At 47.3% G+C, this 23,190-nt stretch overlaps 1 protein-coding gene across 5 annotated transcripts in view; it reads left to right on the top strand.

Annotated features, from left to right (window-relative positions):
• NF1 (neurofibromin 1) overlaps positions 1 to 23,190 on the top strand; it is a 365,186-nt gene that overhangs the window by 165,426 nt on the left and 176,570 nt on the right. For 3 of the 5 annotated variants that reach the window (XM_077311867.1, XM_077311868.1, XM_077311865.1), the window contains exons 25-31: positions 4,244 to 4,360; positions 9,922 to 10,103; positions 10,189 to 10,400; positions 12,993 to 13,154; positions 13,411 to 13,514; positions 14,316 to 14,451; positions 23,120 to 23,182. In XM_077311867.1, the coding sequence (XP_077167982.1) occupies positions 4,244 to 4,360; positions 9,922 to 10,103; positions 10,189 to 10,400; positions 12,993 to 13,154; positions 13,411 to 13,514; positions 14,316 to 14,451; positions 23,120 to 23,182 (976 nt within the window). The remainder of the gene's footprint in view (positions 1 to 4,243; positions 4,361 to 9,921; positions 10,104 to 10,188; positions 10,401 to 12,992; positions 13,155 to 13,410; positions 13,515 to 14,315; positions 14,452 to 23,119; positions 23,183 to 23,190) is intronic. The other 2 variants (XM_077311869.1, XM_077311866.1) reach the window with 1 other exon arrangement.

Raw genomic sequence — 23,190 nt, 5'->3', positions numbered from 1 at the left:
TTAAAACCCATTAAAATGGACAATTAACAATACAATAAAACAGCATAGCAGCAACAACATGGTGGAAAACCCAGCCCCTCCCCCACCCTTCTTCAAGAGGAAGGAAGTGGGAGATACAAGAATCACAGATGGAGTTTAATATCAGGGGGACCCCATTGATCTTCCTTCACTGCCCCAGCCTCAACCATAGTCCTGGCGGAAGAGCTCCATTTTACAGGCCTTGCGGAATGCTGGAAGGTCCCACAGGGCCCGAAGCTCACCTGGGAGCTCATTCCACCAGGTCAGGCCAGGACTGAAAAGGCCCTCGTCCTGGTTGAGCCTAGGCATGCTTCTTTGGGGCTGGAAACGACCAGTAAATTCTCAACCGCAGAGTGTAAAGCCCTGTGGGGGGCATAGGGCGATAGGCGACGCCCTCAGGTATGTGGGTCACAGCCCGTGCAAGGCCTTAAAGGTTAAAACCAAAACCTTGAACCAGATCCGGACAACAACTGGCAACCAATGCAGCTGCCTCAGCACAGGCTGGATGTCAGTCCTCCATGGTGTTCCCGTGAGGACCCTAGCAGCTGTGTTTTGTACCAGCTGGAATCTCTGGGTCAGGGACAAGGGCAGGCCTGTGTAGAACGATTTACAGAAATCTATTCTGGAGGTAACCATTGCATGGATCACTGTGACCAGGTGTTCAGGGGACAGCTAGGGTGCTAGTAGCCGGGCTTGGTGAAGGTGGTAGAATGCCTGGCCAGCTACTTCTTGACCTGGGCCTCCATAGTTAGGGAGGCATTGATGGTTACACCCAAATTCCTGACTTGGGATGCGGTCGTAAGTTGCATCCCTGCCAGATATGGTAGTCGCGCTTCCTGATCCACCCCCCTACCTCCTACCCACAGGACCTCTGCCTTGGAGGGGTTGAGTTTCAGGTTACTCTGCTCAAGCTATCCAATCACTGCTTTCAAACATCTGGCAAATGGATCTGGGGGGAGTCCGGGCGGTTGTCCATGAGGAGATAGAGCTGGGTGTCATCTGCAGATTGATGACAGCCCAGCCCAAATCCATGTATCAGCTGGGCCAGAGGGCGCATAAAGATGTTGAATAGCCTAGGGGAGAGGACTGCACCCTGAGGGACTCCCCAAGCAAGTCTATAGGAGCGTGAGAACTCATCTCCCACAGCTACCCTCTAGATCTGGTTATGGAGGAAGGAGAGTATCCACCTTAAAGCTGTGCTTTGTATCCCTGTCCTCGCGGTGAGGTAGCAGTTCATGATCGACCATGTCAAACGCGGGTCCAGCGATGTTTTTTAAAGGAGAGGTCGAACCACCGCCTCCTTCAGCTGCTCAGGGAACTCCCCAGTAGATAGGGAGTGATTGATAATGTCCCTGAGCTGGCCTTGTTCTTTGTTCAGTCACAGTCCAATTTTGAGGGGAGGGATAAGGCTATAGTGGGATCTTAGTGGCAGTGTTTTTCTTTTCCCAGATAAGTTGGTTGGTGAACCGCTCTGACCACCATCTTAAAAAAACAAAAAACAAAAAAAACAAGAAGGCTATGTGGCAGGCTTATACCATGGCTACTGTGGACTGCTCACTAAGGCTGGTTCACTCCAGCCACGTTCATCCGTCACTATTCCCTTGATGTCAATTCTGCCTAAGTGGCAGTGAGTAAAGTGGTGCTGCAATCAATTCTCCACACATAGCCCATACCCACCTCCATGTTGAATGATTTTTCCAGTCTCCCATGTAGCATTTCATAGAAACCACAAAGATGAAAACAGGGTTGCACTTACCTGTAACTGCTGTTCATAGAGGGGTCTTCAGTGCAGTCACACAACCCTCCCTCCTTACCTGCTGTGGGCCACTGGTGATTGTTCTAGCAGCAGAAGAGGGAACTGAGAGGAGAATGCTGGCTTCTCCCACATCACATGACTTTTGGGTAGGAAAATCATAGAATCATAGAATCATAGAGTTGGAAGGGGCCATACAGGCCATCTAGTCCAACCCCCTGCTCAACGCAGGATTAGCCCTAAGCATCCTAAAGCATCCAAGAAAAGTGTGTATCCAACCTTTGCTTGAAGACTGCCAGTGAGGGGGAGCTCACCACCTCCTTAGGCAGCCTATTCCACTGCTGAACTACTCTGACTGAGAAAAACTTTTTCCTGATATCTAGCCTATATCGTTGTACTTGAAGTTTAAACCCATTACTGCGTGTCCTTTCCTCTGCAGCCAGCAGAAACAGCATCCTGCCCTCCTCCAAGTGACAACCTTTCAAATACTTAAAGAGGGCTATCATGTCCCCTCTCAACCTCCTTTTCTCCAGGCTGAACATTCCCAAGTCCCTCAACCTATCTTCATAGGGCTTGGTCCCTTGGCCCCAGATCATCTTCGTCGCTCTCCTCTGTACCCTTTCAATTTTATCAATGTCCTTCTTGAAGTGAGGCCTCCAGAACTGCACACAGTACTCCAGGTGTGGTCTGACCAGTGCCGTATACAATGGGACTATGACATCTTGTGATTTTGATGTGATGCCTCTGTTGATACAGCCCAAAATGGCATTTGCCTTTTTTACCGCTGCATCACACTGCCTGCTCATGTTTAGTTTACAATCCACAAGTACCCCAAGGTCTCGTTCACACACAGTGCTACCTAGAAGCGTATCCCCCATCCAGTAGGCATGCTTTTCATTTTTCTGACCCAGATGCAGAACTTTACACTTATCTTTATTAAATTGCATCTTGTTCTCATTTGCCCATTTTTCCATTGTGTTCAGATCTCGTTGAACTCTGTCTCTATCTTCCGGAGTATTTGCCAGTCCTCCCAATTTGGTGTCATCTGCAAACTTGATGAGTAGTCCCTCCACCCCCTCATCTAGATCATTAATAAATATGTTAAAAAGTACCGGGCCGAGCACCGAACCCTGAGGTACCCCGCTACTCACCTCTCTCCAGTCTGATGAAACACCATTGACAACAACTCTTTGAGTGCGGTTCTCTAACCAATTCCCTATCCACCTAACGATCTGAAAATCCAGATTGCAGTCCTTCAACCTATCCATCAGAACATCATGGGGAACCTTGTCAAAAGCTTTACTAAAATCCAAGTAAATGACATCAACCAAATTTCCCCGATCCAGCAAACCTGTTACTTGGTCAAAAAAGGAAACTAGGTTGGTCTGGCAGGACCTGTTGGAGACAAATCCATGCTGACTTCCTTGGATCACCAAATTGTCCTCCAGATGTTTGCAGATCGCTCCCTTTAATATCTGCTCCATTATCTTCCCCACAACAGAGGTCAGACTCACTGGTCTGTAGTTTCCCGGGTCATCCTTCCTCCCTTTTTTGAAGATCGGAATAACGTTTGCTCTTTTCCAGTCCTCCGGGACATCTCCAGTCCTTAAAGAGGTTCCGAAGATGATGGACAAGGGCTGTGCAAGTTCTCTGGAAAGTTCTTTGAGTACTCTTGGGTGCATTTCATCCGGACCAGGGGATTTGAACTCATCCAGTGCAGCTAAATGCCTCTCGACCACCTCTCTATCCATGTTAACCTGCCACCCAGACACTATCCTTTGGCTACTGCCATCTCTAGATGTGCCTAAACTCTTTGACCTGTGGGAAAAAACAGATGTAAAATAGGCACTAAGCCTTTCTGCTTTCTCTGCATCTTTCGTTAGAGTTTGTCCATCCGCACCCAACAGTGGGCCTATTGCCTCCTTTACTTTACGTTTGCTCCATCATCTGTGAGGGGAGGGGTGAGCATTCTTGGAAGCTTCTAGAAACTTGTTTAAGCTTGCTAGCTCTTCTTCGTGGCAGGCCTGCGAAGGCACAGACACCACATTTGAAGAAGACCACTCTATAAACAGTAGTTACAGGTAAGCGCAACCTTGTTTTACTGCTGTTTCAGGTGTCTCCAACTTCTAAGATTAGACGGGTGGAAACCCAAGAGAAAGTCTTGGTTGTGGCTCTGAAATGATCTAATTCCCTCCCCATCTGTCTCCTTCTATCAGTCTCTTACACCAGCTGGAAGCTTTTTTGCTTCATCTTGCAGTCTCCCAGTAACCCACCACTGCTTTCTGCGTTTCAATTTGCTTTTTCTGTATTTTAATGTGGGTGTTTTGGTATTAATTTACTTTTATATGCTTTTAGAATGCTGCATTTTTAATTCTTAGCCTCCTTGTTGCACTAATTGGGCATAAAGGAAGAGTGCAAATGTTGTAAATAACGTTTTTGACATTCAGCTCTGTTCTGTTTTAATTTTTCCAGAGATCTGGACCAGGCAAGCATGGAAGCTGTGGTCTCCCTCCTTGCAGGACTTCCCCTGCAGCCTGAAGAAGGAGATGGAGTAGAGCTGATGGAAGCCAAATCTCAGTTATTCCTGAAGTAAAGACCTTTCTTATTTCCCAGTGTCCTATTCATTAAAACAGACCGAATCTCTTGAAGTTATTGGCAAGGGGGGGGTCAGGTTTTGAGGTCTTAAGGACATCACATGGGTAAGTAATTGATGTCCAAGAGAGATGCAAGATCCCAACTTCAAGTGAGCTCAGTTTGTTGAGGTGAACAGAGAATAGTGTTTGAGCCTGTATTCTGATCTCTTGGAGGGAGAATAACATCCAGACTCCCCTTGTTGGTTTTCTTTCTGCCCTCACCCCTGACCTGAGAATTTCCCCTGCAATTTCATGATGCACTAGGAGATTGCAGTTCATGCCATTATCATTCTATCAATGATAGAACTAGCTTACTGGGTAGCACACCGGGTACCAGTTAATTACACCCTTCCCTTGGCTTGGGAAACTGAGAATGAATCAGAAGGCAGGGTCAGAGTCAAAGTCCAGTCCAAAGAGTCTAAGCTGGGGGAGACAGTTCAACAAGGAGGGCAGGCGGAGAGCGAAGTCAGCGCTGGGCTGGACTTGTTTATAGAATCATAGAATCATAGAGTTGGAAGGGGCCATAAAGGCCATCTAGTCCAACCCCCTGCTCAACGCAGGATCAGCCCAAAGCATCCTAAAGCATCCAAGAAAAGTGTGCATCCAACCTTTGCTTCCTCTGCAGCCAACGGAAACAGCATCCTGCCCTCCTCCAAGTGACAACCTTTCAAATACTTAAAGAGGGCTATCATGTCCCCTCTCAACTTCCTTTTCTCCAGGCTGAACATTCCCAAGTCCCTCAACCTATCTTCATAGGGCTTGGTCCCTTGGCCCCAGATCATCCTTGTCGCTCTCCTCTGTACCATTTCAATTTTATTTATTTATTTATTTATTTATTTATTTATTTATTTATTTATTTATTTATCAATTTATTTATCAATTTATTTATCAATTTATTTATCAATTTATTTATTTATTTATCATACTTCTATACCGCCCTCCCCGGAGGCTCAAGTCGGTTTACATTATAACAGAGAACAATACATAAAACAGTCTGTAAAACATGTATAACTGATAACTAATAATTGTAACCAAATAACAGCACAGTATAACAGTAAAACAGCATAGTAATACAAACAGGTCCAGGGCTTATTGATGGGATTCTGAGGGGGGGGGGAGCAGGGACCCTTGGTCGCTGTTGATTACTTCTGGTCTCGGTCAAATGCCTGGTGGAGGAGCTCCTTTTTGCAGGCCCTGTGGAACTGTTTAAGCTCCGTCAGGGCCCTGATCTCCTCTGGGAGCTCATTCCACCAGGTAGGAGCCAGAACAGAGAATGCTCTGGCCCTGGTCGAGACCAGACGGACTTCTTTAGGGCCAGGGATCTTTAGCTGATTGGAGGCAGTAGAGCGCAGAGCTCTTTTGGGGGCATAGGTGGGGAGGCGGTCCCTCAGGTACACTGGGCCCTGACCACGTATGGCCTTGAAGGTAATTACCAGAACCTTTAGTCTGATCCAGAATTCAACTGGCAACCATTGCAGCTGATGGAGAATAGGCCGGATATGAGACCTCCACGGTGTTGCTGTGAGGATCCTGGCTGCTGCATTTTGAACTAGTTGTAGTTTCCGGGTCAGGGCTAAGGGCAGGCCTGCGTAGAGCGAGTTACAAAAGTCCAGTCTAGAGGTGACCGTCGCATGGATCACTGTGGCTAGGTGTTCCGGGGCCAGGTAGGGCGCTAGTAGTTTGGCTTGGCAGAGATGGTAGAATGCCAACCTTTGTGATCTGGGCCTCCATTGTGAGGGAAGCGTCCAGAATCACGCCTAGGTTCCTGGCGGAGTGAGCCGTCCAGGGTAGGCAGGCGCGCTTCCTCGCATGGGCCCTTCCTACCTAGCCACAGGATTGAGCTTCAGACGACTCTGCTTGAGCCATCTCGTCACTGCTTCCAGGCAGCTGGCTAATGTTTCTGGGGGAGAGTCAGGGCGGCCATCCATCAGGAGGAAGAGCTGGGTGTCATCTGCATATTGATGGCAACCCAGCCCAAACTTCCGTACCAGCTGTGCGAGAGGGCGCATGAAGATGTTGAATAGGATAGGAGAGAGGACCGCTGCTTGTGGGACTCCACAAGTAAGTTGCCGGCGGTCTGATGTTTTCTCTCCTATTGCAACCCTCTGTCCACGATCCTGGAGGAAGGAGATCAGCCATTGAAGGGGGCTGTCCCTTGTATTCCAGCATCGATGAGGCGGCGAGCTAGAAGCTCATGATCGAAGTGAGGTCTACAGAACTGCACACAGTAATCCAGGTGTGGTCTGACCAGTGCCGTATACAATGGGACTATGACATCTTGTGATTTTGATGTGATGCCCCTGTTGATACAGCACAAAATGGCATTAGCCTTTTTTACCACTGCATCACACTGCCTGCTCATGTTTAGTTTACAATCCACAAGTACCCCAAGGTCTCGTTCACACACAGTGTTACCTAGAAGCGTATCCCCCATCCAGTAGGCATGCTTTTCATTTTTCTGACCCAGATGCAGAACTTTACACTTATCGTTATTAAATTGCATCTTGTTCTCATTTGCCCATTTTTCCATTGTGTTCAGATCTTGTTGAACTCTGTCTCTATCTTCCGGAGTATTTGCCAGTCCTCCCAATTTGGTGTCATCTGCAAACTTGATGAGTAGTCCCTCCACCCCCTCATCTAGATCATTAATAAATATGTTAAAAAGTACTGGGCCGAGCACCGAACCCTGAGGTACCCCGCTACTCACCTCTCTCCAGTCTGATGAAACACCATTGACAACAACTCTTTGAGTGCGGTTCTCTAACCAATTCCCTATCCACCTAATGATCTGAAAATCCAGATTGCAGTCCTTCAACCTATCCATCAGAACATCATGGGGAACCTTGTCAAAAGCTTTACTAATATCCAAGTAAACGACATCAACCGAATTTCCACGATCCAGCAAACCTGTCACTTGGTCAGAAAAGGAAACCAGGTTGGTCTGACAGGACCTGTTGGAGACAAATCCATGCTGACTTCCTTGGGTCACCAAATTTTCCTCCAGATGTTTGCAGATCGCTCCCTATAATATCTGCTCCATTATCTTCCCCACAACAGAGGTCAGACTCACTGGTCTGTAGTTTCCCGGGTCATCCTTCCTCCCTTTTTTGAAGATCGGAATAACGTTTGCTCTCTTCCAGTCCTCCGGGACATCTCCAGTCCTTAAAGAGATCCCGAAGATGTTTGCCATAGGGAGTTCTGAAGCCATTCCTTGATCAAGTAGCCAGGAGCAGAATTAGAAGCCAGACTGGAGTCAAAAGCCAGGAGCAGAGTCAAAAAAGTAAATTTCTCAAAAGTAAAGACCCAGTATAAAACTGTTTTCAGATTAATTCTTCATCAGAAGCTATTGCCATATCTGAAAAATTAAACAATAGAAAAATTAATGAGAAAACTGCATACCTATTAAACAAAAACCTGTAGTCTTAATAATATTTGGGTTGTATGTGGACAATGCATATGCTACTGCACTGGCCCTCAATGGGGGATATGGCCCCAAAAGGTAGAGTCCGCTCCCACACTGAACTCTAATTGCGGGTCTTCCTCCTCCTCCTCCTCCTCCTCCTCCTCCTCTGTGCTGCTTCTGGACATTTTCGAAAGAGCTGGCAGAGGGTAAGCTGCATAGGGAGGGGAGGAGGCCAGCCGTGCTGACCCTGTGGCTGGGCTGCCGTGCTCTGAAGCCTCGTAGAATCATAGAGTTGGAAGGGGCCATAGAGGCCATCTAGTCCAACCCCCTGCTCAACGCAGGATCAGCCCAAAGCATCCTAAAGCATCCAAGAAAAGTGTGTATCCAACCTTTGATTGAAGACTGCCAGTGAGGGGGAGCTCACCACCTCCTAGGCAGCCTATTCCACTGCTGAACTACTCTGACTGTGAAAATTGTTTTCCTGATATCTAGCCTATATCGTTGTACTTGAAGTTTAAACCCATTACTGTGCGTCCTTTTCTCTGCAGCCAGCAGAAACAGCTTCCTGCCCTCCTCCAAGTGAACCCCTTTCAAATACTTCATGTCCCCTCTCAACCTCCTTTTCTCCAGGCTGAACATTCCCAAGTCCCTCAACCTATCTTCATAGGGCTTGGTCCCCAGATCATCCTCGTCGCTCTCCTCTGTACCCTTTCATGGCCACTGGTGAGTGGGGAGGCCTCTGGGCCTCTGGGGCTGGTGCCTACGGGGCTGGTCTGCCACACTCCCAGGCATCCTGACTGCCACAGAGCAGGGGGGGCCCGTCCAGCTATACTCTAGTGCTACCTGTGCTCTGCTGGCACCCTCCTGCCTGCTGCTCCTTTCAAAGCCTGTTTTTAAAATGGGCTTTGTTAGTAGTTCAACCATATTTACCAGCATCCAAGAGCTTATTAAGAAACTTCCACGTTGCTTAGACATTAACAACTGCTGATAGCTGTCTAATCCCTGAAGCAGGTGCAAAGAGTTAAACGTGTTGCAGTTAAAGGCAGGCCGGTTTTGCCTCACCGTCTCAGTTCTTCCCGTAGAGTCATCAAGCATTACAAAAAGCAAGAGTGGTGAATTTCATTGTTAAGTCCATGTGGATTTTATGTGTTTTGTCTGGATATATAAAATGCTTTCCAAATCTGTCCTTTTATATTTCTTGGTACACACAGTTTCAAGCATGACAAATTGCAAGTCATCAAGAGAATCATTATTTTGTATATAAGTTCCACAAAAAGGAGCTTCTCTTGCTGGATTTCTAATTCTGGATCTGTGGTTCCCTATTCTCATCTTAACAGGACATGTAGAAAACTTTGTAAAACTTTTGACAGGATGATATCCTAAAATATACAGAAAATTTGGAGAAGCTTTTTAGAAGAAGGTGATAATCTTGTTGGGGGTAAATCTATATATCTAGTTTCCCACAAGAACTTGCAAAAATTCTATCCAGAGCACTTAAAATGTCCCGCTAGCTCAGACAGACTGTTCATGACGGGACAATCAGTGCTGGTGCGCCAAAGGCCAATGGATCTGGTTTTTCTCAAGTTAGTTTTAGGTTTCTAAGCACAACCTGAAATATCTTGGACTACCTGCCAATACTTACATATGATCTTTTTGATTTCATTGGTATAAGGAAGATTCTTTAGGTTTGGTCTGAATTACTGAAAGATTTTTTTCTGGGAGTCTCATCTCTGTTATGGCGATACCACCAAACTTCTTAGGATAGCCTGAGTTATCACCACCTGTTGTGTGTCTAGAGGAGTTTCTCTTAACCCTAGTCAGGAAACGGAATGGAATGTTAGTCTTGAGACTCTGGGAATGAACATATTTAAAATTTAAGTAGACATTTTTATCTGTAGATTTTCAGGTGATTTGTATCAGAGAGCCTGCAGTGAAATAGTTAGCTTCAAGTCCAGGAGCCCCTTGGAGACATTGTTGCAGCATAAGCTTTTGAGAGTCAGAATTCCTTTCATCAGGTATCTTATGCAGGGAGCTGTGACTCTCACAGCTTGTGTTGGAGAGATCTATCTTGTATTTTTAAAAAAGCTTAAGTATGAAAATGTTTTTGTGTGTAGGTATTTCACCCTGTTTATGAACCTCCTAAATGACTGCAGTGAGGTCGAAGATGAAAATGCGCAAACAGGAGGCAGAAAGCGCGGCATGTCGCGGAGGCTGGCTTCTTTGCGGCACTGCACAGTTCTTGCCATGTCCAACTTGCTCAACGCAAATGTGGATAGTGGCCTTATGCACTCCATAGGTAAGATCGTTCTCTTTGGTCGCATGCACGAGGACGCAGAACTTGCACGATCACTCTGGCTAAATCCTTTCCTTGCCATTGGCAGGGTTAGGTTATCACAAAGACCTGCAGACGAGGGCTACATTCATGGAGGTTCTCACCAAAATCCTGCAGCAGGGCACGGAGTTCGACACCTTGGCGGAAACTGTTCTGGCCGACCGGTTTGAGAGACTGGTGGAGCTGGTTACCATGATGGGGGACCAAGGAGAACTGCCCATCGCCATGGCTTTGGCAAATGTTGTGCCTTGTTCCCAGTGGGTAAGACAAATCACATTTTTGGTCACCTGTGTTGACTTAGTGCTCGGTTGTGTGTGACAATCAAACCTTGTTTGCACATCCCTGGATCTGCAAGATGCTTTCCACAGGAAATCAATTATCAACTTTTTTTTTTTTTGCACTTCTTTGAAATTTTGCACTTCTTTGAAACCTAGGGTTGGATCAAGACGAAACTGGCAATTTTGGCCTATTTCCCCCAACTTGCTACAGTCCCCTTCAGTACCCTGGTGTAATTCCTCAGGGCCTTGATCCCCCAAGAACAGCATTTCATGTGCATCAGTGGAGGGAGGAAAGTTCTCTTCTGCCACTGGAAAAAATTTTCCTTGATCCAGCCTCAAAGGCTCTCTTAGTTACTGATTTTTATTCTCTCTCTCTCTCTCCCCCCCCCCCTTCTCCTCCTCCTTTGTTGGTTTTATGATGCATTCTTTTAATTCTCAAATCAGCTTTCTTGTTTGGAAGAGTGGCTACTTATAGTTGTCGTTCTTTTCCCAGATGTCTATGATCTAAAGCAGTGGTCCCCAACCCCTGATCCAGGGACTGGGACCGGTCCGTAGATCAGTCAGTACCGGGCCACAGCTCCTCCTCATCCTCCTAATTGGCTGCCGACCCAGGGCTGCCCTGCCAGTCTGCACTTTGGTGCTCTCTGGCAGCCGCCATGGCTGGGGCTCCCCCTCGATGTGGCACTGCACAGCTGCTGCTGGTAGCGCTCCCCAGTGGGCGGCGGGACGTCAGGGGCGCTGGTGGGAAAGCAAGTGGAGCAGGGGCTCAGGCGGCGGCAACATCCCTTGGCAAAAGAATATCCCCCCCCCCCCCGGGCCTCAGTAAAATTGTCAAGCTTTGACCAGTCCCTGGTGATAAAAAGGTTGGGGACCACTGATCTAAAGGGCTGCAATTTCAAGGGCAGCCAGGTACCAGATCATGAGGGACTGTAGAACGTTTTCCTCTTGTTGTCTTTTGGGGTGAAAACTGTCACCTGCACTGCAAAATGGGACAATGAGTCCCTGTAAATTTTCCTCTGAATGAGTAAAAGCAGCTTGTGGGATTTTTGGTACCAAAACGGCTCAAATGCTGGTCTGCTTTTTTAAACATCAGCTCCTGCAAAGCCATGCTCTATTGGCAGAGGACGGTGGCCTGTACAGGTTGCTTTGCACCTCTCATGTGCTACAGCAGATGAGGTTTTGCTGAATGTCCCTAGCAGCAGGAGTGAACAGTGGGCCACTGCACCACTGGCTGCTCAGCCCATGGGCTCTGACTCCCCCTGCTGCTGGCTTCTTCCAAGGTTTTTTTTTTTTTTATCCTGGGCCTTCTGCCTGTAAAACAAAACAGCTGCAAAAAACTCCTTGGATTTTTCCTGGCCAATCATGGCTTTTGGAACTAGCAACATTTGTCCACACAGCTGCTGTTTTGAAGCTAAAACCCAAAACAGCCAAAGGAAGCCTGATCCCATCAGATCGTGGAAGCTCAGCAGGGCTGGCCCTGCTGGCCCTTGGAGGGGCCTCCTCTGGGGAGCATCAGAGCCACGACGGGGGCAGGCAATGGCAGACCCCCTCTGAACCCCCTCTGGCAGCCGAACCATTTTATTTATTCATTCCTTTTGAGATTTTTATGCCACGCTCTGGGATGGTTCACTGCACTCACAAATATACATCCTTACAGCAATCAATGAAGATTAAAACATTAAAAACAGTGATTAAAATTCTACTAATTACCGTCTAAAGCTGCTCACTCCATGGGGGAAAGAAGAAAAGAAGGGGAGAGAGAAGAGGGGAGGGTGGGAGGGGGTAGAGAGAGGCAGTGAGTTTTTCCACTGGGCTCAAGCACCTGCTTGGTGGAAGAGCTCTGTCTTGCAGGCCCTGTGGAACTCTCCCATTAGCTCGTCCCAGTTGGCATTTACTGATCGTAGAGCTGTTCGAGGGATGTATACAGATAGGCGGTCCCTCAGATATGCAGGGCCCAGTCCACAAGTGGCCTTAGGATCTTTGTGCTGCATTAAACATGTGCCATGTGATAATGTTTTGGGGCTCCTCTTTTCTACAGTGAGGCTGCAGAGTATTCCCCGGGGCAGTAGATACGGCACTGGAGTCCATGTAAGATTCTGTTACCAGGTTGTAGGGATCCATGTGAAAAGTGGCACAGGCACAGCAAACGTAGCTTCACAGCAGCAAGCCTGAGCAGCGTTCTGGGTTTCCTCTTGGCAGGCTTCAAGTGGGACTGTTCTCTGAGGCCCTGTAGAGATGGGAAGCAGTCTTGTCCATGATCCTTAGGGGTGGGAAAGGGTTTTGATTCCTTCTGTCTTGCCTACACATGTAAAGCTCATATGCAGAGACCCCCTCTGCTCCCCTCTGAGGAGGAGCATTCACATTCCTCTTAACACCCCCACCCCGAATCCTATGGAAATAGAATGGTGGGACAACGACTGTTCTTCAGTCCTCGGGCGCTGGGCTTCGTGGAGGACAGGAGTCCTTGTCTCCAGGGTTTTGGCTGTGAATGAAAATTACCCCCCTCGTGACAATTTTGCTTCTGTCTTGGTTTGTCATATTGCTTTGCGTATTTAATACCCTTTTTTAAAAACAGGATGAACTGGCTCGTGTCCTGGTTACCCTCTTTGATTCCCGACATTTACTCTACCAGCTCCTTTGGAACATGTTCTCTAAGGAAGTGGAATTGGCGGACTCAATGCAGACTCTCTTCAGGGGAAACAGTTTGGCTAGCAAAATAATGACTTTCTGTTTTAAGGTATATCTGATCTTTAAAAAAGGTTTTATTAGGAGAGACATGGGGGCATAATAAAGACAAAGTTTTGCTGGTGTAAAGAGGACAGCCCTGCATGTGGTTGATGTCCAAAATGGTGTCTCCTTGTGGCGTTTGTGTTCTCCGCAGCCCCTGTGCTCTAGTTCTTCTTCACAAAGTATTAGTGATAGACTAAATCAGTGGTAAGAAGAGCAGCATGACATGCGAGATCACCAATTGGATTAAATGTTTTTGTTTGTAGGTTTATGGTGCTACTTACCTGCAAAAGCTCTTGGAACCTTTATTAACAACCATCATTACAGCGTCTGAATGGGAACGTGTTAGCTTCGAAGTGGACCCTACAAGGTTTGGATTTGCTGATGGGGAAAGGGCTGAAGTCTGCAATAGTATGTCTCTCCCTGCCTCCTCATTGAACTGCAGCTAGTATTGGGCTTTTCCTGATGCTGTGCTTGGCATCTTTCCCCCTACTTATCTGAGGGCATGACATCTCCCAAGCTGGTCTGACCCCGTGGCTCCCTTTCCGCTGTCTTGACTCTTGTGGACAAAGAGTGGTTTGGCAGTCCCATGTCCAGTTCCTGCCAGACGTGGTGCTTTCCAGATTGATTCAGAACTCCTGGCCTCTTTCCCCAATTCCTAAACCAAGGATGATCTCACCTGTTCACTTGTTCGGTCTTTCAACATCAACCTGGTCTTGTCTGTAGCAGCCAGAATAGCCCAGACCAGCCCCGAGTTTGACAGGGCTTGGAAGCTAAGCAGGGTTGGCCACGGTTAGTACTTGCATGGCAGACCAGCAAGGTAGACCAGGGTTGCTAGGAAGAGGAAACTGAATGCCAACCAGCTCCATATTTGTCTTGCCTAGAAAACCTCACGAAAGGTTGCCATCAGTTGGTTGTGAATTGACGGAGCTTAATTATTGTTCTTTCCTGTCTTCAGGTTAGAAATACAAATGTCCAGCTGTGGCAGCACTTAACTTTTGTGTGGGTTCTTTTATTCATATACCCACTTATGAATCACTGAGGAACGTTCCAGTGCTGCTTCTGGTTCTGAGCATGGCTGCAGCCTGAATGCACTGAGATCACCTCTGCCCCTTTGATATGCACCCTGGCCTGGCTAGATTGGCAAGGTCTTAACAAGCATGACTTGCAGGTTGGAGTCCGCTGAAAATCTCGAAGACAACCAGCGGAGCCTTCTCCGGATGACTGAGAAGTTCTTCCATGCAATCATCAACTCCTCTGCGGAGTTCCCACCCCAGCTACGAAGCGTATGCCACTGTCTGTATCAGGTATGTGGGGAGCAGGCAGTTTGGTCTGCTCTTACATTTCTCTGGGAGACATGATGAAGAAGCCCTTCTGTTTTTGCTTTTAAAAGCTGCATTTCTTCCATTGCATGGTGAGAAGTTGAGGAGGTGGAGAGATCTCCAGGCACCGTCCAGTGGGGCAGTGGGGCTTTGCCTCCAGTGTCTCCCTGTAAGCTGTGTTTGTTCATGGCTGCTCATGAATGCCGGAATCCCTGCCCAGCAGCAGTCGGGAGCCACGCAGGGTCTGGCACTGCCCACAGCTCCTTGGAGGTGACCGCAGTTCTGTTCGGCTCAGGGTGGGAACGGCTCCGCTCAGTAGGGGGAAAAATTGAGGGAACATTAAAAATTGAGGTTGGCTAGTTCTTTGGCTGTAAGCAGAGAAATGTATTTTAAAAACCCAGCCACCCTGTCTCCTGGCAGTGCAGACAAGTTTCTTATTTGCTGGCTGAGGTTATGGGAATGGGGCTGCTGCACCTCCACATTCACTGGATTCTCTGTATGGTGCTCCCACATTGCAGTGCCCATCTTTGCCCTTGCCATCTCACCTCCTGACACAAATTGGACTCCCTTTCAGCATCAGTTGCATTTCCAATATCTGTACAATAACTGACCTTTGGGTCCTAAATAAGCATTGTTGTGATTTTGGACTGATTCATCCAGAGAAAAGGCTTCCTTCCTGGGATGCAAGTGCTTTTGTCACCATGGCCCACAAGACTTCTGGTCTACTCAGCATCTTGTTCTGCTCTGTGACATTTTAATTGGTGACATGTTCATTACTCCTCTTGATTCTGTCTGCCTTAGACTATTGATGCAGGAACTTTGTTTCAGAGAATCCCGTTTCCGGTTCATGCCAGTTAAACCGGAGGGGGAGGGGGATATTAAACTTTCTTTGTGTGCTTCCTCTTAGAACCAGGGAGTCATACAAAATGTAAGCAAATGTGCAGGCAACTTCTCCTATCAATGCTACCTTGCTTGTCTGGGCCACTTTCCAACTTTCATGTTGGACTCAGATGCTGGATCTATATAGGGGACCCTTGTCTGCCAGGCACTCTAGAGCAGTGCTCCGCAACGTTTTCCAGGCTGCGGACCGGCGGCGGCGGGGAGGTTGACCTCCCAGCCACACATGCCACGCATGCTCTGCACTCCTGCGCATGTGTGCATGCGCGGCAGGTTGTGCATGCGTGTTTGTGCCATGCGCGGCCACAAACGTACATGCACGGCACTCCTGTGCATGCGCACATGCGTGGGAGTGTCATGCATGCGTGTTTGCGGCCACACATGCTGCAAACACATGTGCGGCCCCGGCCGCTCATGCGCGCATGCACGTTTGCAGCTGCACATTGCGCAAACGCGTATGCACGACCCAGCACGGCCCTGCGGAGGCAGGGAGCAGCGGCCCAGTGCCAGGGCCCGGTGGTTGGGGACCACCGCTCTAGAGAGCAGAAGCCTTAAAGAGCTGCGCATTTGAATGCCTCGTGTGACTGTCCTGCTAGGATGCCACTTCAGAAAGTGGTGTAAGGCTTGGCAAAAGCCTCCCACCTAACAGGCTTCACTGGACTCAAGGGTGCGGGTGTCACTCTAGCCTGTGTTTTGAAAAGCAAGCCCAGAAATTGGAATTGTGGCATTCGTTGGAAGGTCCCCTACTTTCCTCAGCAGAAATCCACAAAGACCAAAAATTGAGGTTGTTTGATATAAAGAAGGAAATGGTTCAAGATGCAGGAGTCAGCGCAAAAGAGTCATGAAACTGGAAATGGGTGAAGCAAATTCTGGTATCCAGTGAGGTTGTTCTCACTAAGGTTGTTCCTCAGAAACATCAGGAAGTAGAGTAGAATATATCTATTGCCAGCCACGGAGCACTTGAAACATGACTCGATCCGCTTGCTGATCTGCTTAATCTGATCTCACCCGTTTCACTTGACTCTGAACAGTGTTCCTGTTACTCTTCCTTTGTTCTGTTTCCTTGAGGGCTTTGGAAGCATCAGCAGCATGAGCTGCTTGGTTTGCCTCCTATAACCAAAATGAAACACGAATTCTAATTGTTTTACTGCTTTGGAGGAATCCAGCTCCGGCAGTAAGAATCTCAGTGCAGTTCTTCCTGTGAGCCTTTCCCTATAGGCCAAAATGCCAGTATATTTTGGTGATCCCACTGTTCATTCAGTATGAACCAGACCACAATTGAACTTGGTGGAGTGGTTAGGAGCACGGACTTCTAATCTGGGGAGCAGGGTCCTATTCCCGTCTGCTCTCCCACAGGTAGCCAGCTGGGTGATCTTGGGCTCCCCACAGCACTGATAAAGCTGTTGTGACTGAGCAGTAATATTGGGGCTCTCTCAGGATGTCTGTTGAGGGGAGAGAAAAAGGAAGCTGCTTTGAGGCTCCTTCTGGCAGAGAAAAGCAGCGTATAAGAACCAACTCCTTATCTTTCCTCTCTTCCCTCCCATTGTCTGCTAGAGCTTCAGCCTACAGGGTGACTTCCTCTCCTTCCGCTAGGGAAGCAGGTTATGAAACAAATTTGCCTTGGCCTGGATAAGGTCTTTCCCACTTGGCTCCTCTTCTCTGCAGTGAATGGTTGCAGGTTCCCGAAGTGAGGAAGAGATGAGGAAGAGTGCTTGCACTCGAAAGCTCATGCCTTGAATAAATCTTTGTTGGTCTTAAAGGTGCTACTGGACTCTGATTTTATAGAGATAAGGTTAGTCTGACATTACTTGTTCTTGAGAAAGCCATCCTGACTCTTAGTAATTACAGCCACCCGCTCTAGCTGCTCAAGGACTGAGTGTTTGATTATTTGTTTTAAAATTTGTTAAGCTTATGGATTGATAGTTACCCTGATCCTCCTTTCCCCCCTTCTTGAAGATGGGGACAACATTTGCTCACTTCCCATGTTCTGGCACTTCAACTGTTCTCCAACAATTGTCAAAAATAATGGCTCAGAAATTACATCTTTTAGTGCCCTTGGATGCAATTCATCAGGCCCAGAGGATTTGGTTTCATTTAAAGAAACTAGATGTTTATGGACTACTGCTACAGGGATCCTAGGCCACAACTCCAATCCCTCATCACGTGAAATGATTTTGCCATGTTCAGCTTGATTGTACTCGCAAGAGAAGACTAATGAGGAGAAGGAATCGAGCAGTTTATCCCTTCTTTATTGCCTGTTACAATGTCCCTTTCTGATCCTTGCAATGATCCTACCATGTCCGTATTCTTTTTTTTTTACTTTGAATGTAACTAAAGAACCCTTTATTGGTTTTTTAGCATGCCTTGCTAGCCTCTCATACTGAGATTTAGCTTTTCTAACACTCTCCCTACAAGCCTTAGTTATTTATATTTCTAATTAGTTATAAGGGCCTCCTTCCATTTCCTAAATGAGTCTTTTTATTATTCAATTCCTTTGAAAGCTGCTCATGGAGCTATCCAGTTTTTTTTAGTTTTCCTTTCCCAGGGAATCATCTGCGATTGTGCCTTCAGTATTTTTTGAGAAACTCCCAACCTTATTGGACTTCCATCTCCTTAAATTTTTCTGATAATGGGATTCTACCCAATATAACTTTAAGGGATTAGAGAGGATACGTTAAATTTGCAGATGATACTAAACTGGGAGGGGGAGCAAACACAACTGAAGACAGCAACAGAATACAGGATGATCTTGATAGGCTTGAGAAGTGGGCTAAACTGAATAAAATAAAGTTCAATAGGGACAAATGTAAAGTTCTTCATTGTCAGGATCAGCCCCTCTGATCTCTGCCATGATTTGTGGTTGACCAAAGAAACTCCATGGTGGTTTGATGTCTGTTGTTTGAAGAACCTTTTGTAACCCTTTTTACAACCCTGAACTATTTCACATTGCTCTGTGTATCTTTTCATGCCGTGTCTCTTTCTTGCAAATGTTGCTGTGTGCTTTGTTATCTGAAAGGGAGGGTGCCTGTCACCCAAAGCCAGAAGGGATAGGGACAATCTGGCAGGAAGCCCAGGATGGCACCTGTGAGAGGGGGGGTAATTCTAACCGGGGAGTGAGGGGGCATTTGGGCGGGAAGGATGCATTGATAACTGCTTGCTTGCCATGTATCGATTAGAATCGACTACAGACGTCGGAGTGTTCAGATCTACTTCCAATAAAGCTTTCTTTTAATCCAGAAGCCTAGTTGTGAGTGTGTCTGCCTTTGACATTCATTTAGGTAGGAAAAACCAAATACACCAATATAAGATGGGGGAGGCTTGTCTTGGCAGTAGCATGTGCAAAAAGGATCTAGGAGTCTTTGTAGACCATACATTGGACATGAGTCAGCAGTGTGACTCAGTGACTAAAAAGGCAGATGGGATTTTGGGCTGTATCAAACGGAGTATCATGTCCAGATCCCGGGAGGTGATGGTACCGCTTTACTCTGCTCTGGTTCAGTTTTGGGCACCCTAGTTGAAGAGGGATGTAGGCAAACTGGAGCATGTCCAGAGGAGAGTAACAAAGATGATGGGGTTGGAAACCAAGATATATGAAGAAAGGTTGGGGGAGTTTGGTCTGTTTAGATGAGACGACTGAGAGGGGATCTGATAACCATCTTCAAGTGTTTAAAAAGGTGTCATGAAGACTAGAGGATGGAGCAGAATTGTTCTCTCTTGCCCCAGAGGGACAGACCAGAACCAATGGGATGAAATTAATTAAAAAGAAATTCCATCTAAACCTCCGGAAGAAGTTCCTGACAGTCAGAGTGGTTTCTCAATGGAACAGGCTTCCTCGCGAGGTGGTAGGTTCTCCATCTTTGGAGATTTTTAAACAGAAGCTAGATAGCCACCTGACGGAGAGGATGATTCTATGAAGGCAAAGGGTTGGCAGGTTACAGTAGATGAGCGATAGGGATGTGAGTGTCCTACATTAGCGATCCCCAACCTGTGGGCTGCGGACCACATGTGGTCCGTCGACTAACTGGAGGGGCGCACATGGGACTATCTCGTTGCAGAGATAGTCCCATGACATCTGTCCATTGACATCTGTTTAGCTCTTACCTCATTTGCAAATATATTGAGGAACAAAAATGTCTTTATTCATTTGGCCACCATGTATTACCTCTACAAACATGATAGTACGGACTCATTAGCCCTTTGTGGTTACAGGCCGATTATCCCTCTGGTGCGAAGCAGTGACAACTTGGGATGTGGCATTGGAGCTTGGAGTTGTCCTCGAAGCCACCCATACCACATGGTCCTAAAACCCTCAAGCTGATAAGCTCAGCAGGGCAGGGGGTACATCAAACTATGAGTCTGTGAAAGCTCCAGTATTTTGCTTATTGATGGACAGCAGCTGGAATAAATTGGGGATGCCTTTCAGTTCTGTTGGTCAGGAACCACGATTTATGTATTGCCCCCCTCCATTTCCTCTCCTTGGCAGAGCCATAGGGAAGATGAGGTCAAACCAGGCTCAGGGAATCCTAATTGCTCCTGTTTGGCTTCGACAGATCTGGTTCGTGGAACTGCTCAAATTATCCAAAGAGGTGTTTATGCCTCTCCCGGTTATATTGGACCTGTTCACTCAGGAATAGTCAAACTGCGGCCCTCCAGATATCCATGGACTACAATTCCCAGGAGCATTCGCTGGCAGGGGCTCCTGGGAATTGTAGTCCATGGACATCTGGAGGGCCGCAGTTTGACTACCCCTGCTCTAGACCCTTTGTTCAACCACAGTATCCCTCCCTTTCACACCTCACAGCAAGGAGGATGCAAATATTGGTAGTTCCTTTTTTTAAGGGCATGCATGCAAGTTTGAGTGCAAAGCTGTAAACTGTCTTCTAGATATTTCTATGAGGTTAAATGGCTACAATTTGAAGCTTGGGCTGCTGCTCAGGGCATTGTATCTGTCCGTTAGCTATGGTTCTTGAGTTCCTGTTATTTCTGGTTCATTCGGGCCTAGTGTCTCATTCGTTTGCGCAATTCTGGTGCCACTGGACACATTCAGGGAGTTTCAGGATTTGTTCATCAAGTAACTCAACGCTTTCTGAAATGTATGACCCCTCCGTGCCCTCAGTCCGTAGACGTTGCTCCGGACGGTGTTAGCGCAGCTGATGCGATCCCACCTGACCCTTGACCCCTCTGTGCCATTATCATTTACGTCTTTGGCCCTCCTGTCTGCCAGGAATGGGAGTGAGCCGGCTGCCCTGTGGGCTGATTCTCCTGTCCTTAAAGTGTTCGATGATCCATTGGTCTTACCCCCTAATTTTTGCGTAGGGTGGTATCTCAGTTTCACCTGTCCCAAGAGTTATTTCTCGGTGTGTTTTTCCCTTCCCTGACTTCTTAGTCAAAAAGGGAGTTACACATGTCAGATGTCAGAATAGGTCAAAATTGTTAGGACAAAATCATTTCAAAGAGACTAAACACTTTTTATTAGTTAGTAGTATAAAAACCTATTTTTAAAATGGGCTTTGAAAGGCTTCCCTTTGGGCAAGAAAACCCTCTCGCTGACTCTGCGAGGCAGAGAGAGGCCTTTGCGGCCCAAACGGGAGAGAATCCTCCCCCCCCCCTTGCCCTGCAGCCACGTCCCTTCGGCTCCCGCCACCTTCCTGAGGCAGCGAGAGGGCTTTGGGGGCCGAAGGGAAGAGAATCCTCCCCCCCCCCTCATTGTGGTATTGGGGCCCAAAGGGAAGCAAATCCCACCCTGCCGTGCCCTTCCCCCGCCGCTCCCCACCCCCAGGTGCACCATCCAAAATGGTGGCAGAGAGGCCCTGGCCGGCCATTTCCAGCTGGGCTGCAAGCCGTGCCCAGTTAGGTTAAAGCACATGCCACCTGAATGATGGCCACACCTGTGGCATTTCATAGAAAGATTCTGCTGCTCGATTTTTGTAATGCTGCAACCTGGTCACCCCATCTCCACAAAGCATTATGAGCTCTCTAATTGTTCCAGTGTGGAGCTGCACCTGAAGAGAGAAGAGAGAACAGAGTTGCACTTTCGTATAACAGTTGTCCATTGACATCTTCTGTGTAGACACACATTCCCTCCCATCTGCTCCACTATGAGTTCTCAAAGGGGAGAGAGAGACAGAAGAAAAGAGGAAATAGGTTTGGGAATTGAGATGACTATTTAGATGCCTTTTTTACTTACATGAGGAGCTCTTGGCAGCATAGGGGAACTGAGGGGGAGGGACAGCATACCCACAGAGCACGGGAGGCCTGTGGCATGGGAAAATTGAGCATATGCTGTCTCTGTGCAATAGGGCACCCCATTTTAGGAGTTTATGATCTAGGAATAAAACGTCTGGAGCTGCCCTGTGCAGTGTTTGTGCACAGAAGACCTCAGTGAACATCAGTTACAGGTAAGTGCAACCCTATTTCCTGCTGCAGCCCTGATGTTGTGCTTGACCGGCTGGGCGAGGCCTGATGCCTTTTTGCTCTGCTTTGTGGGCTTGCTGGAGACATCTGTTTGGCCTCTTGTCTAGATGTGTTGCTGGGCCAGGGTTACTCCTGGCCCAATCCAGCAGGGGTGCTCTTTACAGCTTTAACTTTTACTCATAATTCTCTTAGCTAGTGAGGGAGCAGTATTGCTTACATTACATTCTTGCAGAGGTTCAAGGGGAAGGAAATCCTGCAAGACCATCACAGTAGTTTCCGCGCAGCCTGGGCCTTGCATCCTAGCCCTCCTGGTTAGATACACCTACCCATGGACTCCTTCTGTATCCATCCTGCTGTGTTAGTCTTGTATGGGGAGGGCTTCCACTCCTTTGTGCAGCTGCTTGATATGTGTGTGAGTTAGGGGAAAACTCATCAAAATTTGGCCTTCCCCAGTCAGAACCTATGCCCTTTAGTGAACACAGAGATTTGTTCAGAGAGTCCCTAGCTGTGGATGTTGGGAGCCAATTGAAACACCTGTGCTCTTGCCTGGATAAGGAGCTTGTGCCCCGCTGACTGGCTGACATGTGCTGCATAGTGCCACTGGCCTAAGGGCATTCTAATGGATGGGATGCAGAATTGGCCCTTTATCTAGGTCAGACTGGGAAAAACTGATCCTCTATGCAGGGCACCTAAATGTTAATTGTGCTGGAAAAGTATGCTTCCTTTCCAAATGTTTTGAAAGCTTTCTGGCTTGTTCCCCTGTGTGTGGTCCCAAGTTTCGGGTGGATAACAAAAATGAACTTTGGATGTCTAGCACAGGGATATCACTCTATGGTTGTTGACAGAAATTATGACTGTGATGAGACTTAACCCAATTTTTTTTACCCAACTTCTGTGAAGCTGTTGATGGACACACAGAGAAAGATTTTATTAGGGCTGGGGAAGCAAACCCCTACATTAATACATGTTTGGAAAAATTGATTTGGCCCTTTGCAAAACTCATTCAAAATGCCTCATACCAGAAGGTACAACAAATCTGTTGCGTATCAATGAAATCAAGCGGCTTTTAAAATTGATGACCCAGCCAGAAATAGTAGGAATGCTCCAAGACCCACCATTTGCTTGCCTTCAGTGCTCCATGAAACAAATCACGGCTGCATACATGAAACACAAATGCCATCTGATCCCAAGTGTGCATACTCCATTTTCTGTTCTGTTGCATTTGATTGTGAGTCTTTGTGCGCTAGTCAACAGTAGGTGGTTGGTTGGTTGTGTTTATTGTTTTGGGGTTGCTGTCTGTGGCGGGGGCTATGACTTGTTTGTGCTCATCTCTGTTCTGTAGGCCACTTGTCACTCTCTCCTGAATAAAGCTACCGTAAAAGAAAAAAAGGAAAACAAAAAAGCAGTAAGTTT

The sequence above is a fragment of the Paroedura picta genome, chromosome 15 (assembly GCF_049243985.1).
Source record: "Paroedura picta isolate Pp20150507F chromosome 15, Ppicta_v3.0, whole genome shotgun sequence".
In the NCBI taxonomy this organism is placed as follows: Eukaryota; Metazoa; Chordata; class Lepidosauria; order Squamata; family Gekkonidae; genus Paroedura; species Paroedura picta.
This window is presented reverse-complemented; position numbering and strand designations above follow the sequence as displayed.